The following is a 17,177-nucleotide window of genomic DNA, read 5'->3' on the forward strand; positions in this document are numbered from 1 at the left end:
TTTAATAAAGTGTGTTAAGTTTAAAGAAACTTTTCACTACTAACTCTTTATTTTAAATGTGATAGAGCAGAGGAGTAATAGAACTTGATTTGGTGCGTATACCTAACCTATGATACAGAATATTTTATGAGCTTTTTTCTGCTCTTCAATATGCTGCTGCAGGGTTTTCCAATGTGAAATGCGTAGATACCCTCTTGACTCAACATATATTTTGCTATTTTTTTGAGTTTTTCTTTGAGTGTTTGGTATTTCATTAGTTTTGAATTAAGTAATGCTTTTTATGAATAATATTTTTTCTTCATATGAGACCTTTGACAGGCCTTGTTTGTGTTGTTGTCGTACAATAGATATGATTGGTGCAGAACCACCTACCGTTTAAAAAGTCAACATTGTTGAGGATGCATTAGTTGAAGGTTTCAATATTTTATTGATTCTGGTGGCTGCTGCTTTCATCAGCCATTCCATCACTACCTCCTATGGCGACCAAGTCAGCATTCCCCAATCTTCAATCTTACTTCGTTCCTCTCTCTCTTTACCAACAAACCAAAGCATTTTCCTCGTCATTTATTTATCTACTTACACTGTAGCAAGATAGAGTAATAAATAAATACAATTCAACTCTTTACTCTAATTTGTTTCTAATACTGCTCCATCTTTCTCCCATGTCTGCTTCTAAGCTTTCAATTATTCGGATCACCTTGCTTCTATGGTTTTACTGGTCTTTGCTACTATTTACCAAGGCAAATAGCCAAACTACTCATCCAGATGAAGGTAACCTTTACATAACTTTTTCTGTTGATCTTCCCAATTTATTTGTTACATGGTATTGGTACGGGGTTTCAATGCTGTAAACAGAAATACAAAGCAACTGCACATGTTCTTACTTTTACATGACAACCATCCTAACTTTTGAAATTTGTGTCACAGTAAAAGCATTGCGTGCCATCAAGAATAGTTTGGTTGATCCAAATGGGAATCTCAGTAACTGGAGGAGAGGAGATCCATGTATCTCAAATTGGACTGGGGTTTTCTGCTACAATCAAACAAACAATGATGGTTATTTTCATGTTCGAGAACTGTAAGACCTTTATCACACTTCTTGCTACTGCATCATAAGCATGGATGTTCTTAACATGCTTAATTTTTCCAACACACTTCTAAATCTATGGATTTCTCAAGAATATATCTGGTCTCTCTACTTTGGTTCTCAAATAATGTATATTCTCCTGAATTTATGCCATTTTGCCTTTATTACTTGCTTCCAAATCTGGTACTTAATTGGGTATTGGTTGTTGAATCTCTTTGTTCCTCTGGTAGTTAGTTGCTAGCTCACACTGAAAGAAGTTCACTCCCTTTAGTCAAGTAGGTAAAGTAAGCATATAAACCACTTTGCCATAGATTCAATTTGAAACAAACAAAGAAGGTGGCGGAGTAGAGAATTGTCAAAGGATTTAATCCAAAAAGTCATGACCTATCGGATCCTGACATAGCTGTAAGTACCAGATGTGATCGATATCTTCTCTGTAAACCATTCTAAATTAGTCTATTCCAACTTGCCTCATCTAATAGGTGGCATGATTTTTTAGTTCTATTTTGGATTCTACAGATATTAGTAAAGACAAGGCATCAGAACTAAACTTGGAGAATTGAAATTGATTTAGTAACAAAAAAGTAATGATTGAGGGAAAGTGAGGCCATCATGTCATGTCTCAAATTCACACTTGGATCCCAAGAAGAAACCTTTGAAGTCGATTAAAAAAAAAAGAAGAAACCTTTGAAGTTGCTTTAGACTCTTTTTCAAATAGCTGAAAGTAGAAATCATGCTAGTGAAAATCTATTGAGCATCCCACTATCTAATATCATACATTTTCTAGGATCTAAATGGGGGAGCCTGCAATTCATCCTGCTCTGTTCGTATGCACTAGGTAAATTCATGCTATGCGGGTAAGCATACAAGCTCTATTCTATCTTGTACAGCTCTCACCGTATCACATGCTTGTATTTGAGAATAGGAGATTCGCTGAAGAATTGGGATAAGCCTCACCAATTGGCCTTGGTATTTACTTGATGTACCATGGACATCCAAAAATCATCAAGCACCTATTGTCCAGGATGCGACTGGGGTTTGTATTAATATATCATTACATCAAAGTTTTTGTGTGGCATAAACCAAAGATTATGGCCAACAGCGAGACTATTTATTTGACAAGTAGTTGGTTTCGTTCTTCCACAAATATGAACTTTTTAGTTCTGTTGAAAAAACAAATCAGATTCGTCTCAAAGTACATGAATTTACCTAGTCATGTATTAAGAAGTTAATGCTAAGATGCATGTATAGTTGAATTCATGATTTTGGAAAACAAAAAGTCTAGAATTAAATTAGAGATTGAGAGCCCTCCTTCCTAAATTTCCAACATCTGCTGTTAGAGCTACTTGTCCGGAGGGATCTGTAGAGAACCCGAATTCTCAAATATTTGGAAGAATGATACTTCGGGGTGAAATGAATGTGAATGAGATTAGCTACTATTGCTATGAGGATGCTGGGTTAGAGAAGCACCAACTTGAAGAAATTATTTTGGTACATGGAACTACCAATAATTCAAAAATTAAAACAACTTCCAGAGATAATTTTGATGACAAGGAATCAAACAAGAGTTTCAACCCTGAACAAACAATTGCTTATGGAGTAGCTGTAGGATGAGGAATCTTGAGTAGAAAGGTAGTGGGTGATGTGACTTTCACGAAAATGATAGATATGAAACATGGTTGCATCTATCAAAGGATTGATGACATGATATTTGAGAAGGTTTCTTTTTATAAAACCCAAGTAAAGATGAAGATGATGACGAGGATGAATAAGATTTGCAGGATGATCAGATCATTGTAAGAGTTCTACGATCCTTGAATTCACGATTTAATTTTATGGTTGTAACTGAGGAGTCCAATTAACGATCCTTGGACACCATGATCATCGATGAACTTGCTGCCTTTGCAAGTCCATGAAGAAAAATGAAATGACCAGTAACAAGAATGAATCAAACAAGCTTTGCAAACATTGGTTTTCTTTAAGAAGAAAGATGAAAAGTGTTGCTATCATAGAAGAAGTGGTGGACATGGACGAGGTAGAGGAAGATCATAAAATGAAGTTGAGCTTGAGATCTTGAAGAAACAAGATCAAGCTGTGGATGCCTTGCCTTTATAATCCATCAAAGATTGACGTCTTCCAAAACACTCTTTTGAGTGATGAATCCACTTTTAAAGGGGGTGTTGAAAAAATAACCTAGGTTCATCTCAAGTACATGAAATTTCCTAGTTCATGTATTTAGAAATTAATGCTAAGATATGTGTATAAATTAATTCATAACTAGGAAAACAAATCGAACTAAATTATGATAATATTAGACTAGGTACATGTTAAAAGAATACCTATTAATTCCTAGGCACTATAGCGGTTATAAGGAAGCAAGTTGAGTGAAGGAAAAAAAAATTGTTCCTCCACTTATCTTCAACAGAATTTGAGAGATTGAGAGTTGTCCTCCCTAAAATTTCCAACAAGTTCTACACACGTAAATAAATTAATAAATAATGATAAATGGATGTATGTACTAGCAATTTTTCAATAGTTGGACAAGGAAGCTTTGAAGTGTAGAGATTATAGTTGAGAAGCCCTCTTACCTAATAGGGTCCTAGTTGTCTAGAAGGAGCACAGAGAAGCCCTCTTACATTATAGGGTCCTAGTAGTCTAGAAGGAACATAGACTTTGAATACTTTGTGAATTTACCAACTTTTTTTGTGTAGAAAGATGACAGTCTCACATAAATTCTAATGTCTGATTTAGTTAAAAATAAATAAAAATATTAATGTCTGAAGTTTAATTCTTGACCTCAGTTGTTTTGCTTGTTATGATGTTTGTAAACATTTTAATGTAGCTTGAAACAAGTGGTGGGTGATCATTCTAGAGATTGATCACATTTCAGTAGAGTATGTTTCAATAATCTGCAATGTGATGAGTCCTTGTGTTTTTCCTCTTAACAGGCAATTACTGGATATGGATCTGTCAGGAAATTTATCACCGGAGCTTGGTCACTTATCTTACATGAAAATATTGTAAGTTTGGATATTTAACAAATGCTATTCTCTTCTAAATATTTTCTGCTTTGCAATTTTTTCCCACTAATAGCTTCTATTAAAATACTAGTAGGAATAAGAATAGTATATAGAATCCTATTTAGAATAAGAATCCTAGTTGGAAAAGGAGTCTTATGTAGTGTCTATAAATAGGGCCTCAATGTAATAATGTGGACACACAATTTGATAATATTTTTTTCTCTAATATTTCTCATATGGTATCAGAGCATTAGTGAGTAACTTGATTAGGCTCACTGTGCGTCAATTTCCGATGAGTGTCAGTCATGGTATCAGAGCATTAGTGAGAAACTCAACCAGGTCACTGTGCGTCAATTTTTGATGATTGTCGGGGCTGATACGCATTCATCTATTTCTATCAGCGTTCTGCTTCTCTTTTCCAGTAGGGTCGTGCCATCATTCTGACCCTACCCATATAATTTTTTTCTTTTCTTCTCATATTTTGACCACTTTTCGGTCGTTAAATTTAATAATTCGGTGACCTCTGTCAATTTTCCGGCAAGATCTGTCAAGACCCCTTTCGATTTTTTCTCTAGCAGTTCAATACAAAATTTGTAAACGTTCATCACTGATTTCGATTTAGTCCTATGATTAAGTCAGAACCCTTAATGAGGAGATAAGATAATCAAACATCATTGTCCAAGAAGAATCGACAAGGGGGAGGTCGCTTTGGAAGATCTCGACTTAGGTGTAGTTATTGTAAGAGGCTTGGACACACTCATGACATATGTTATTCTGGACCTAAGTGTAGTTATTGTGATAGGCTTGGACACACTCATGAAACATCCTATTCTTTGCATAGTCAACCACCAAAAATATGCATGTAGTTCGATCTAACGTCATAGGTAATAAACGGGTTTATTTATCTCAAGAGGAATATAATGAGTATCTTCAATATCAAGCAAGTAAGTAGATACCTCTACCAGTAGCCTCAACTGCACAGTCTCCTACTTTTGGATCATAAATTGTGGACTCTGGCGCTTCTAATCATGTTTCTGGTGATAAATCACTTCTTTCAAATATGGTTTACTCGCAGTCGGTAACCAAACCAAAGCAAAATGAATTGGACAAGCTAATCCCCTATCCTCTGTCACTTTAAAGTCCGTTCTTTATGTCCCTGGTTATCCTTTCAATCTTGCATTAGTCAGTCATTTGACTCGTGCCCTAAATTGTAGCATACTATTTCTTGAGGACTCATTTGTCAAGCATTACCATAGTACGGAACAAACAATTGGTGTAGGATATGAATCACAAGGTTTACTACCTTATCTCGTCTAACTCATGCATAGCATGTCCAATTACAATTCTCCTGACATAATTCACAAACGTATGGGACATCCTAGTTTGTTCAAGCTACAAAAGATGGTGCCTATTTTGTTCCGTTTATCCACATTAGATTGTGAGTCATGCCAACGTGGGAAACACACTTGAACAACCTTTCAATGTAGTGTTGAGAGTTGTGCAGAGTCTATATTTTCCTTAGTTGACTCTGATATTTGGGGTCTTAGTAGAGTCAGTTCACCCATAGGTTTCGCTACTATTCAAGATCTATATGGATTTTCTTGATGAAAGATCACTCTGAATTATTTCCTATATTCTAGAGTTATTGTGCTGAAATACAAAATCAATTTGGTGTCTCTATTCGTACCTTTTGTAGTGATAATTCCTTAGAATATATGTCCTCCCAATTTCAACAATTTATGACTGATCAAGCAATTATTTATCTGACTTCTTGTCCATACAGTCAACAAAATGGAGTAGCAGAGAGAAAGAATAGGCACCTTATCGATACTGCTCGCACTCTTCTCATTCAATCCCATGTTCCACTGTGTTTTTGGGGCGATGCAGTTCTCGCATCTTGCTATTTAATTAATCAGATGCCCTCATCTTCCATTCATAATCAAATTCCTTATTCAATATTGTTTCCTCAGTCACCTCTCTACTCTATCCTCCCTCGTGTCTTTGGGAGCACATGTTTTGTTCACAACTTAGCCCAAGAATTAGCCTCTCGTGCTCTCAAATGTGTTTTCTTGGTTACTCTTGAGTTCAAAACAAGTGTTGTTGCTATTTACCTGATCTTCGTCGCAACTTTATGTTTGTTGATGTTACATTCTTTGAATTTTAACCTTACTATTCTTTTTTTGATCGTCCTACTATATCTAAAGTCTTACCCATACCTTAAGTCTTACCTGTACCGACTTTAAAGGACTCTACTATTACTTCTACATCTCTCATGTCCATACCTCAACTTTTACCTGTACCGACTTTTGAAGACTCTATGATTACTTCTATGTCTCCAGTTTTAGTGCCACCACTCATAACTTATCATCGTCGTCCGCATCCAACATTAGTCATAGATGATTCATATTATGCGTCGGACCTTGTTCCTATTGCAGGCTTGCCTCCTCCTAGCCAACCAATTGCACTTCAAAAGAGTATATGTTCCACTTGTAATGCTAACCCACATTATACTTTCTTGAATTATCATCATCTATCGTCATCTTATCATGCCTTCGTATCATCTTTATCCTCTATTCGCATCCCTAACTTTCTCATCCAGGGGGGAGGCATCTATGATTGATGAAATGTTTATTTTACATATGGTACTTGAGAGCTTGTTTCCCTTCATGTAGGTAAATCTACTGTTGGTTATCGTTTGGTTTATGTAATCAAAGTTGGTCCAGATGATCAGGTTGATCGGCTTAAGGCTCGCCTTGTTGCCAAAGGGTATACTCAAATATTTGGGCTAGATTATGGTGACACTTTCTATCCTGTGGCTAAAATAGCATATGTCCGTCTTTTTCTATCCATGGTTGCAGTTCTTCATTGGACTCTTCATTAGTTAGACATTAGGAATGCTTTTTACACGATGATCTTGAAGAAGAAGTCTATATGGAGCAACCACCTAGTTTTGTTGCTTGGGGGAGTCTAGCCTTGGATGTCGATTGCACGGGTCACTCTAGGTTAGTCTATGGTCTGAAACAGTCTCCTCAAGCCTAATTTGGTAAGTTCAACACAATAATTCAGGAGTTCAACATGACTCGTGGTGGAGCTGATTACTCTGTGTTTTATCGACATTCTGCACCAAATCTGTGTATTTGTTTAGTGGTATATGTTGATGATATCATTATCAGTGGCAATGATTAAGAAGGTGTCACTAATTTGAAACATCTTTTTCAACATTTCCGGACTAAAGATCTTTGCATCGCAGACTGAAGTATTTTCTAGGTATTGAGGTTGCTCGGTCTAAATCATGTATTGTTATTTCTCAACGGAAATATGCCTTAGACATTCTTGAGGAGACAAGAATGATGGGATGTAGACTCATTGACACTCCTATGGATCCGAATGCTAAACTCTTGCCAAGACAGGTGGAGCCACTCAGATATCTTCACCAAGTCCCTCACTGATCCTCGTATTAATTACATTTGTAACAAACTAGGTACATATGACTTGTATGCAGAGGGGAGTGTTAGAATCCTAGTAGGAATATGAATAGTATATAGAATCCTATTTAGAATAAGAATAAGAATAGGAATAGGAATAGGAATCCTAGTTGGAAAAGGAGTCTAATGTAGTGTGTATAAATAGGGTCTCAATGTAATAATGTAGACACACAATTCAATAATATTTTTTTCTCTAATATTTCTCACAGCTTCTTTACATTGTAATTTTTCTGCTAACTTTTTGTTTCCATTTGTCCTAAAAAGGGATGTAATGTGGAATGCAATTAGCGGGACAATCCCAAAGGAGATAGGAAATATCAAAACACTTGAATTATTGTAAGTTAAACTTGTTTTTCCCATTCCCTTCTTTTTACTGATATTATGACTTCCTTTAGATTGTTCACTCTTTTCTTGTGGTTTTACTCATGGGGAATGAGCGAATATCTGTGGATGTTTGGATAATTCCCATGTGTACTTATTCAGGAAATATTACATCTTGCTTGCTACCTAATAATTTTCTCTGGTTGTTACTTATATATTTTTAATTTTTTTTTTTTATGGTTTCAGACTTCTGAATGGAAATGAATTGACGGGTTTTTTGCCTGAAGAGCTTGGTTATCTTCCCAACTTGAACAGGATACAAATTGATCAAAACCACATATCAGGACCCTTACCTGTATCATTTGCAAATTTGGAAAAAACAGCACATTTGTAAGAGATTTCTTGAGATGGATGATTACTAATTTCCTTACAGCCCGATACCAGTTTTTTGGTTATTTGATGCCACATACATCGTTAACATCAGAATTTTCATTTCTTATTTACTGATATGTATTTTCCATATGTGATTTTTGTTTTTCTGTCAGCCACATGAATAACAATTCGATAAGTGGACAAATTCCACCGGAGCTATCTAAACTTCCAAACCTACTTCACTTGTAAGTGACAATATGATTCTTTGACGGTATTACTGCCTGCACAGTCCTTCAGGTGGTGTGAACTATGATGTTTCGCAAGACTTAAGTAGAAATGTTGCTTTTATGAATGATGCATTTGGAGTCCTTTCCGATCAGGAAAAATAAAAGGATTCCCTTGTTTCTCATCAGTGGTGGTGGAGAGTATTATTACTGGGTTCAACTGAAAGCCAGCATTCTTGACACATAATATGGATAGATATGTAAACAATCATTAAATTTTCAATCAACATTTAGATTTTGAGCCCATAATTTTAGTAGTGTAAGGGGCTCACTGCTAAGAACATAAAGGTTGAACCCATAAAATTAAAATCCTGGATCCGCCTCTGTCTCTCATGGCTTACTCTTTGTTTGTTCAAGGAATAGGTGGGTACTGAAATGATTATATCTATCTCTTCTTACTATTTGCAAGCAACTATGCTTTCTTTCTTTTTGACGAATTAAAACACCCATACACTCTTACTGATTGACTTCTTTTATGTTATCACCAAAGAAGTATGTCGATGTATCAAAATTCATTTGATAAATACAACATGAGACTGAGACCAAAAAGATTAAGCAGAAAATTTAGTTGGAATTAAACCATCTCATTAATATCAATTGTTGCACACTAATATTGTATATAGAAATGAATTTTTCTGGATAGACTAGATAAAGATGACTTGTTAACCTTAGAATGTAGTGTGGTTTTGATCTATATAAAAAAAAAAGATTCGCCTGGTGCACTAAGCTCCTGCTATATGTGAGCTCCCCGAAGGGCCTGACCACATCGGGTCTATTCTACACAACCTTACTTTGCAGTTCTCGTGTGTTTTTGATCTATTAATTTTGATGAATATTATTTAGAGGTGTGTTTTGCATTATAAAGTACTTATCACCCTTTCCCTTCATTTTCCAGGCTTCTTGATAATAACAACTTATCGGGTTACCTTCCACCAGAGCTTGCTCAAATCCCAAATTTGCGCATACTGTATGCTATCTTTCTTTGCTATGTATATACTACCTTTTTGATTACTGATATTAGAATATCTTTTCATTGGCGATAACTTTGGAGCCGAAGTACTTTCATCTTGATTGTGGAAGAGGTTTCCCTCATGATGAGTTTGGGAAAGGTGACGTAAATTGAAATTCTGTTGCAGACATAGAAAGGAGACAAGGCAGTTGCAACAAGTTACGAAATCGTCAAACATATCCTTAGTTCAAGCTATGTTTGTTGTAGTAACTATTGATTACGAAGTGTGACACTCAGCATATAAGACTATTCTTGATGTACACAGATGGCAATATTATGTTCGAAGTATCAATACAGGATCTCTCAGATGTAGCTTTTTGATCTTTGGTAAAGCAATATTTGGTAAAGTAAAAAAGAAATAATAATCATGAGTTGCCACTGGAATAATATGCTGAATGCAATAGAAAAGCTTCATGACCTGTCATTGCTGTGAAGACCACTAGTATCCCTTAAGCCAATCAAAAGATTTTATGGTACTATCAAAAGATGAAAACATTTTTATTATTGCTAAGAGGCTTTATTTATCAAGGGAATAGTTGAGAACTGTTTCTTTCGGGGATAAAATATTAGAGCTCATAATGAATAAAAGATTAGCAACAGTATGAAACTGAATCAATTTTCTGGACATAGTTATCACCTATAAGATTTTTCTGTAGATAAGAAATGTCATGTTGTGTATAGTTATTTCTGATTTAAATATCAACAGGGACCATATTTTTAGTTGACTTTTGACATTAAAGGGTTTCAGCTCATAAAATGGACTAAACCTTTGTAGGAGATGTCTATGTACACATCTGTTTTCGTTTATTCTTTCTGAGAAGTTCTTTTACTGTCTCAATTTTTGTTCTTTCTGCCATAACTACCTTTTATTCTGTAAGCATAAATGTCTCATATTTGATTTTACTCTTGTTTTATAGTCAACTTGATAATAACAACTTTGAAGGAAGTCACATTCCTGATTCATACGGGAACATGTCACGTTTGTTGAAACTGTAAGTCCATTAAAATCTCTTGTTTATGCTGAGTTGGAATTTATGGCATGAGGATAGAAATTATTTACGTCCAGGGGGGGCATGAACCATAACTTCAAAAGATTTTGTGTCACTGCTCTTCTATAATCTTCCTGTGAATAGGCATAACAGTTTTAACACTTATCAATCAACATTAGTTATCTTGAGTTTTTATATGTACTATGGGTTCTGAGACTGAATTGGGTGCATACGCATGTACATATAGAATCTTTGATGGTTAGAACTCCTATTTAACTTATTATAGAATTGGTAGCATAAATGAATGATAAAACACATTATCCTCAAATAATAGAAGTAATGCAGTATATAACCTATAATTTCAAGTTAATTGTGTCATTAGAACAATCATTCAAAGTTGATTGCGATTTCCTGTTGGAGATTCTTCCAATGGTGATTCGCCTTGTTACTATTTGGCAACAAGGAATAGCCATTATTTGTAGCAACCAGTGGAATAACATTGAAGTTACCAATCAAGGGAAATAAAAAGGGGACTAAAGAACAGGATGAGAAAACTATGAATGAGCTGGAAGAAATGATTAGTTCATCCTAACCTCAAATAGTAGTTAAAAGTAACAGGAAGCAAATACTATAAGAGATAATTTAATCACCTGTTACCTGTAAAGCTTGTATATATCAAGTAAGAGCTTTTAGAATAGAGGTTCTGGAACCACTGAATGTTTTTACAATTTCAGTAGCTTATATGTTTGCTTCTTCCAGATTGTAAGCAAGTATTTTTGCTTTTTATGCTTCATTTTTTCAAAGTAGTAATAAATTCATCTGTTTCAAGAAAGTATTGCAAACCTTGTATTGTAATTAGTACGCTTTTTTGAGAGCTTATATTGATTTAAAGTGATTCTGCTTTTTCATCCTTCCAGGAGCCTGAGGAACTGTAGCTTACAGGGACCAGTTCCAAATCTGGGCAACATACCTAACCTTACTTACATGTAAGAATATATCCAAGGTTCATGCATACTATAAGGACATTTATACACTTCTTTATATTACAATTCTGTTTCCATGGAGAAGTCAAATGTTAATAATCAGGATTCACTTGAGGGAACACAGATTATTAGCTTTAGGCTCACAGCGACATCACTTAAGATCAATATTCAACATAATTACCCTTTTTGGTTAATAGTTGCATTTGCAACATGCATATTCTAATTAATTATTTTCATATTTCAGAGATCTCAGCCTTAACCAACTAAGTGGGTCCATTCCATCGAACAAGCTTAGTGACAATATGACGACAATGTAAGAGCTTGATACAATTTTTCTGTAAGCTTTATCATGAGTTATTATTATCTACTACTACTTGCTAAAGTGATATTGTCGGGTCCATCATACTGTTTATCTGATATTTTCTGAAGCAATATCTTACTTCTGATTGTGGCAGTGATCTATCATACAACAACCTCAATGGAACTGTTCCTTCAAACTTTTCAAGCCTTCCTCATTTGCAGAAACTGTGAGCATTATTTCCTCTGCTCTTTATCATTTTTGTTACTATATTTTTTTGGTTACTCTAGAGACACGACTTTTATTAAATAGTTTTGTCAGTCGTTTACCACTCAACAACATAAATAGTTCGCTACAATTATCCATTAATTCATTATTTTTTTGTGCTGCCAGGTCGCTAGAAAACAATTCATTAAGCGGTTCTGTTCCATCCATAATTTGGCAAAATAGGACACTCAACGCTACGGAGACACTTATCTTGTAAGGACTGAAATTTTGAGAGATCCAGATTTGCTTCTAAATTTATCATGAAAAAAAGATTTGTTACCATAAGGCCATCTTTGTTATTGCTATCCTATGTGTTAGTTTTTCCTAGCTGTCTAGTCCTTGATAATTCCATACTTTGAGATCAATATGACTGTAGTTGAGATGTATCTGCTGTAATATTGCAGGGATTTGCGGAACAATAAGCTTTTGAATATCTCAGGAACTCTGGTTATCCCACAAAATGTCACTGTTAGGTTTGTTTTTTTTTGTATAATCATCATCTCAATAATTCCTCTTTGTTTAAAGATACAATGTGAACATTTTACATTCCCATTTTATTGTTCTAGTCTTCAAGGAAATCCATTCTGTTCAAATTCTATCCTACTCAACTTTTGCGGACCTTACAATGGAGATGCTGGTGGTACCTTGCAATTAGCAAACAACACTGATTGTCCTCCTTTGGCGTGTCCTCCCCCCTATGAATATGCCCTGCCATATCCTACTTGCTTTTGTGCTCTACCGCTGCTTATAGGATACAGGCTGAAGAGTCCTGGATTTCGGGATTTTCGATCATACGTGGATCAGTTTAAGTGGTATATCACGATTGGTCTTAAACTGAATATATCTCAATTACACCTTAACACATTTTCATTGGAAGCTGGTCCTCGGGTGAAGATGTACTTGAGGATTTTCCCCATCTTTGATGATAACAACAGCTCTCGTTTGTTCAATAAAAGTGAGGTCCTAAGACTCCGTAGCATGTTCACTGGATGGCTGATTCCTGATAATGATCTTTTTGGACCTTATGAACTTCTCAATTTCACCCTACTTGCAGATTATCGAGAATGTACGTATGCCTCCTTAATTAAACATAGTCTTCCAAGGAGTACTCATTGAAGAGGAATTTATCCCTCCACATCTTGATTGATTTACTTTCTCAGATATGTATCTGATTTCGTTTCTCTATGATTTACTCTTAGCTGACACTACTCTGCTCGAGTGAACTTTTAAGAAATCTTTAGCATGACCTAATCTGTTCTCTTCCTTTTGTCAGTAAAAGATCATGATATATAGTGAACTTGACTATGTGATTAACTTATTTTGATGATAAAATATTTTTGTGTATCTCTTACTTCTTCTTGTACTTTTGTTTTTGTTGGTGTGTGATTTTCCTTTGCTGATGACTTAATCATTGGGCCATATTGAATTTGGTGACTTACCAATCCTTTGTGCAATTATAAAACACAAGAATAGATACCATATCATATCATATTATCGAAGCATTTAACGGGGTGAAGCCTAGCTATTTGTGTCCTTGTGATATATAGTGTTTATTGTTCTTTTGCAGTCATCCCCCCTCCCTCATCGTCTGGTATTAGCAAGGGAGCTCTTGCAGGCATCATATTAGGGGTAATTGCTGGTGCGGTCACAATATCGGCATTTGTATCACTTGTCATACTGAGATTGCATATGAAGAAGCACCACCGTGCCAGTTCAAAACGCAGCCTATGTGAGTATACTACAGTTACTGATCTTGAAGTTTGTGTTGCTTTCTGCGATTGTAGCATTTTGAATCATTGTAGACTATACATTCTCATACGTCTTTATTACTTGGATTAACTTTTACCTAGATACAGCAATCATGAAACTGAAAGAGACAATTGAATATTATATGTTTGTATAGAATGATGAAAATACAATGACATCAAATTAGATGTAGAACGATGGAATAGTCTCCATTTGAAAATACTGCAATTTCAAAGAGCATGATAATGAGTGTGTTATCTCTGCAAAGAAATATTAGATGTAAGAATCCAGCTAGAGTTTTCATTTGGAAGTATCCCTGAAAACAATATATTCTCTCTCATCTAAAAAGTTGTCTAGTTCATGAGCTTACTGATCAGCAGCATAATCATCTCTTGTTCGTGTATCGTATCTTGCGTATCAATTAGTTCACATTTGAATAACACATTGCTTTTAGGCCTGCATGTTATGTTAACCTCAATCTCAACTCTGATGCCATGAAGGTGGTGATTATGATATAGATATATTGTCTCAAACTAAAGTTGTAAGCCCGTGTCTTTGCATTGCAGTGTCGAAAATCTCTGTCAAAATTGATGGTGTTAAGGAGTTCTATTTTGAAGAATTGACACTGGCGACCAAAAATTTTGACAACTCCAGCATTGTTGGTCAAGGAGGGTATGGAAAAGTTTATCAAGGTACTTTAGCTGATGGGACAGCTGTAGCCATTAAACGAGCTCAAGAGGGATCGTTACAGGGCCTAAAGGAGTTTCTTACAGAAATTGAACTATTATCTAGGCTACATCACCGAAACCTTGTGTCTTTGCTTGGATATTGTGGTGAAGAAGGAGAACAGGTACCTTATTACTTCATCATGAACAAAAATCAAATGGAGCAGTATGCTCAATTTTGTAATACCAAAAGATTTGTTTTTTTTTAAATGCTGGAAGGAAAAAAAGGAATATATGATCTTTCTTATACCTTAAAATGGATCCTACACACATGTGCACTCACATGCTTAAAGATTAGCAAAGGAATACAGATCCAAGAGAAGATTTTTTGCTAGCAGATAATTGGACTACTTTTTCTTTTTCTTCCAACAATTGCTGGACTTCTTTAATATTGTGATTACTGATATTATTTCGCCTCTGGCCGATTATAGGTCTTTTTCTTTTCCGTCTTCTTTCTACATACACACGTGCCTTTCTCTCTTTTCAATTCCTAAATTAGAACATTTTGTCAATTTTGTGTTTTACCTGCAGATGCTGGTTTACGAGTTTATGCCTAATGGTACTCTGAGAGACCACCTATCTGGTAAATAACTATATAATTCACATTGTTCTTGCCTCCATTTATTTGTGCAAATCTTTTCCTTCTAGCACTTCATTTTGATAAGGAAAACATTTAAGCACGCAAACGATTAACTAATCGACAACATCTAGCCTTGCCCCCAACCAAATCCCTTCCAATGAAAATTGTAGAAAATCAATCTTTCTGCTGGTTAGTCTTAGGGGATTGCTTTGGGGAGAGCACTAGCAGAAATCAAGTGTTTGACCATATCATATGGGATTTAATGAGTTGACTTGTGGTGTGTCAGGTAAATGTAAAGAACCTCTAAGTTTTGCTATGCGATTGAAAGCTGCCTTAGGTTCAGCTAAGGGCATACTCTACTTGCACACGGAGGCTGATCCTCCTATATTCCATCGAGATATCAAGGCAAGCAATATATTGCTAGACTCTAAGTTTATTGCAAAGGTGGCTGACTTTGGACTTTCACGGCTCGCTCCAGTTCCAGATCTTGAAGGGACTCTGCCTGCTCATGTATCAACAGTTGTTAAGGGTACTCCGGTGAGCATTGATTGTTCAAGGAAGTGGATATTTTGACCAAAATATTTGTGATCCTACCTTGTGACTCTAATGCTTGTTCTCTGCAGGGATACCTTGACCCAGAGTATTTCCTAACTCATAAATTGACTGACAAGAGTGACGTTTACAGCCTTGGTGTTGTATTCCTTGAGCTTCTCACCGGAATGCAGCCAATTTCACACGGCAAGAACATTGTTAGGGAGGTACTGTCTTGGTAGAAAATATTGTCTTATCGTTGTCATCTACACATAATTAAGTGTTAAAACATAAGGGATTTGAGTAATAATATCAAGGTTTTTGGTCTCCATTAGATATAATTGAATCCATGTTGTATGGATATATATGTACAGGTGAACCTTGCGTATCGTTCTGGTATGATATTCAATGTGATTGATGATCGGATGGGATCTTATCCTTCGGAATGTGTAGAGAAATTCATAAATCTGGCTCTGAAATGTTGCCAAGAAGAGACAGAAGGTCGGCCATCGATGGTAGAAGTGGTTCGAGAACTGGAAAACATACGGGTGATGATGCCTGAATCTGACTCTATAATTAGAGATTCCGTGGCCACGGATAGTGAAAAGGATAGCAGAACCCCATCTTCAACCTCAGCTATGAAATATCCTTTTGTTTCAGCTGATGTATCTGGTAGTGACCTTGTCAGTGGAGTTGTTCCCTCCATTCATCCTAGGTGATAGATATTGAGCCCTCTTCTCCTATGTACAGTCAATTATATCTGCAAATATTTTGTCTATATTTCTAACACTTGTAACATATATATCTTATCCAATATATAGTTAATGTGAATGATTTTTGTGCTAAAATATTAATATTGAACAAGATAGTTATGCTTTCTTTCTTTCTAATCTTTACAAAAAGTGTGTTAAAGGCCTCTAAAAAATATATTTAGTGTCAATTACAATATTATTGTTAATTAATTACTGCTAAAGATTATTTTTAGTGTAACAAGTAATGATGATTTATGGTAAAAATTGTAAAGTATGTACAGAACACTAGAAATTGCACAATAGTACGTAAGTGAATTTAGAATATATATATTTTTTTTTGAAAGAATAGATTCCAGGGCTATGGATTACGTATCAATTCAGATAAGTTATTCACTTAAATTGACTACTTAGATGATTTGGTTTATTAATCAAGAGTTAAACTCATGAAAGGTTTCGGGTTCTTACTCTCCTAATAAAGTCATCTAACACCTATATTCCTATGGAGTTAGAATTAACCAGAATGCAAGAATAATTCTTGTATCAAGACTAAGCAAGAATGATAGGTATATATTCCTATTCTAATTACAAGTTCATTCTCGAGGCCTAGATTCAAAGAACTTGCATTATTTGATTCAGTTTCAATCAAATTCCTTTTTCCAAGTTCAATTCTGGACGATTGATAGTATTTCAGTGTTAGCAAGACAATGAAATAAATAAGCACGATAAAA

General features: G+C 35.3%; 1 protein-coding gene across 2 annotated transcripts; it reads left to right on the forward strand.

The window, feature by feature from the left end:
• The first annotated feature begins 474 nt into the window (after window positions 1-474).
• LOC125870434 (probable LRR receptor-like serine/threonine-protein kinase At1g06840) lies at window positions 475-16,515 on the forward strand. 2 transcript variants are annotated; one of them, XM_049550870.1, is made up of 20 exons: window positions 475-771; window positions 928-1,078; window positions 4,036-4,107; window positions 7,857-7,928; window positions 8,160-8,303; window positions 8,459-8,530; window positions 9,465-9,536; window positions 10,496-10,570; window positions 11,485-11,553; window positions 11,795-11,863; window positions 12,006-12,077; window positions 12,242-12,328; window positions 12,520-12,588; window positions 12,682-13,181; window positions 13,683-13,844; window positions 14,428-14,711; window positions 15,118-15,169; window positions 15,453-15,703; window positions 15,790-15,924; window positions 16,072-16,515. In XM_049550870.1, exons 1-20 carry the CDS (start codon window positions 663-665, stop codon window positions 16,414-16,416), a joined length of 2,862 nt encoding a protein of 953 aa, XP_049406827.1. In that variant the 5' UTR covers window positions 475-662; the 3' UTR covers window positions 16,417-16,515. The 2 variants fall into 2 exon arrangements, with proteins under 2 accessions (XP_049406827.1, XP_049406828.1); XM_049550871.1 differs by lacking the exons at window positions 475-771; window positions 928-1,078; window positions 4,036-4,107 and adding an exon at window positions 7,533-7,588.
• The last annotated feature ends 662 nt before the right edge of the window (window positions 16,516-17,177 follow it).

The sequence above is a fragment of the Solanum stenotomum genome, chromosome 7 (assembly GCF_019186545.1).
Source record: "Solanum stenotomum isolate F172 chromosome 7, ASM1918654v1, whole genome shotgun sequence".
In the NCBI taxonomy this organism is placed as follows: domain Eukaryota; kingdom Viridiplantae; phylum Streptophyta; class Magnoliopsida; order Solanales; family Solanaceae; genus Solanum; species Solanum stenotomum.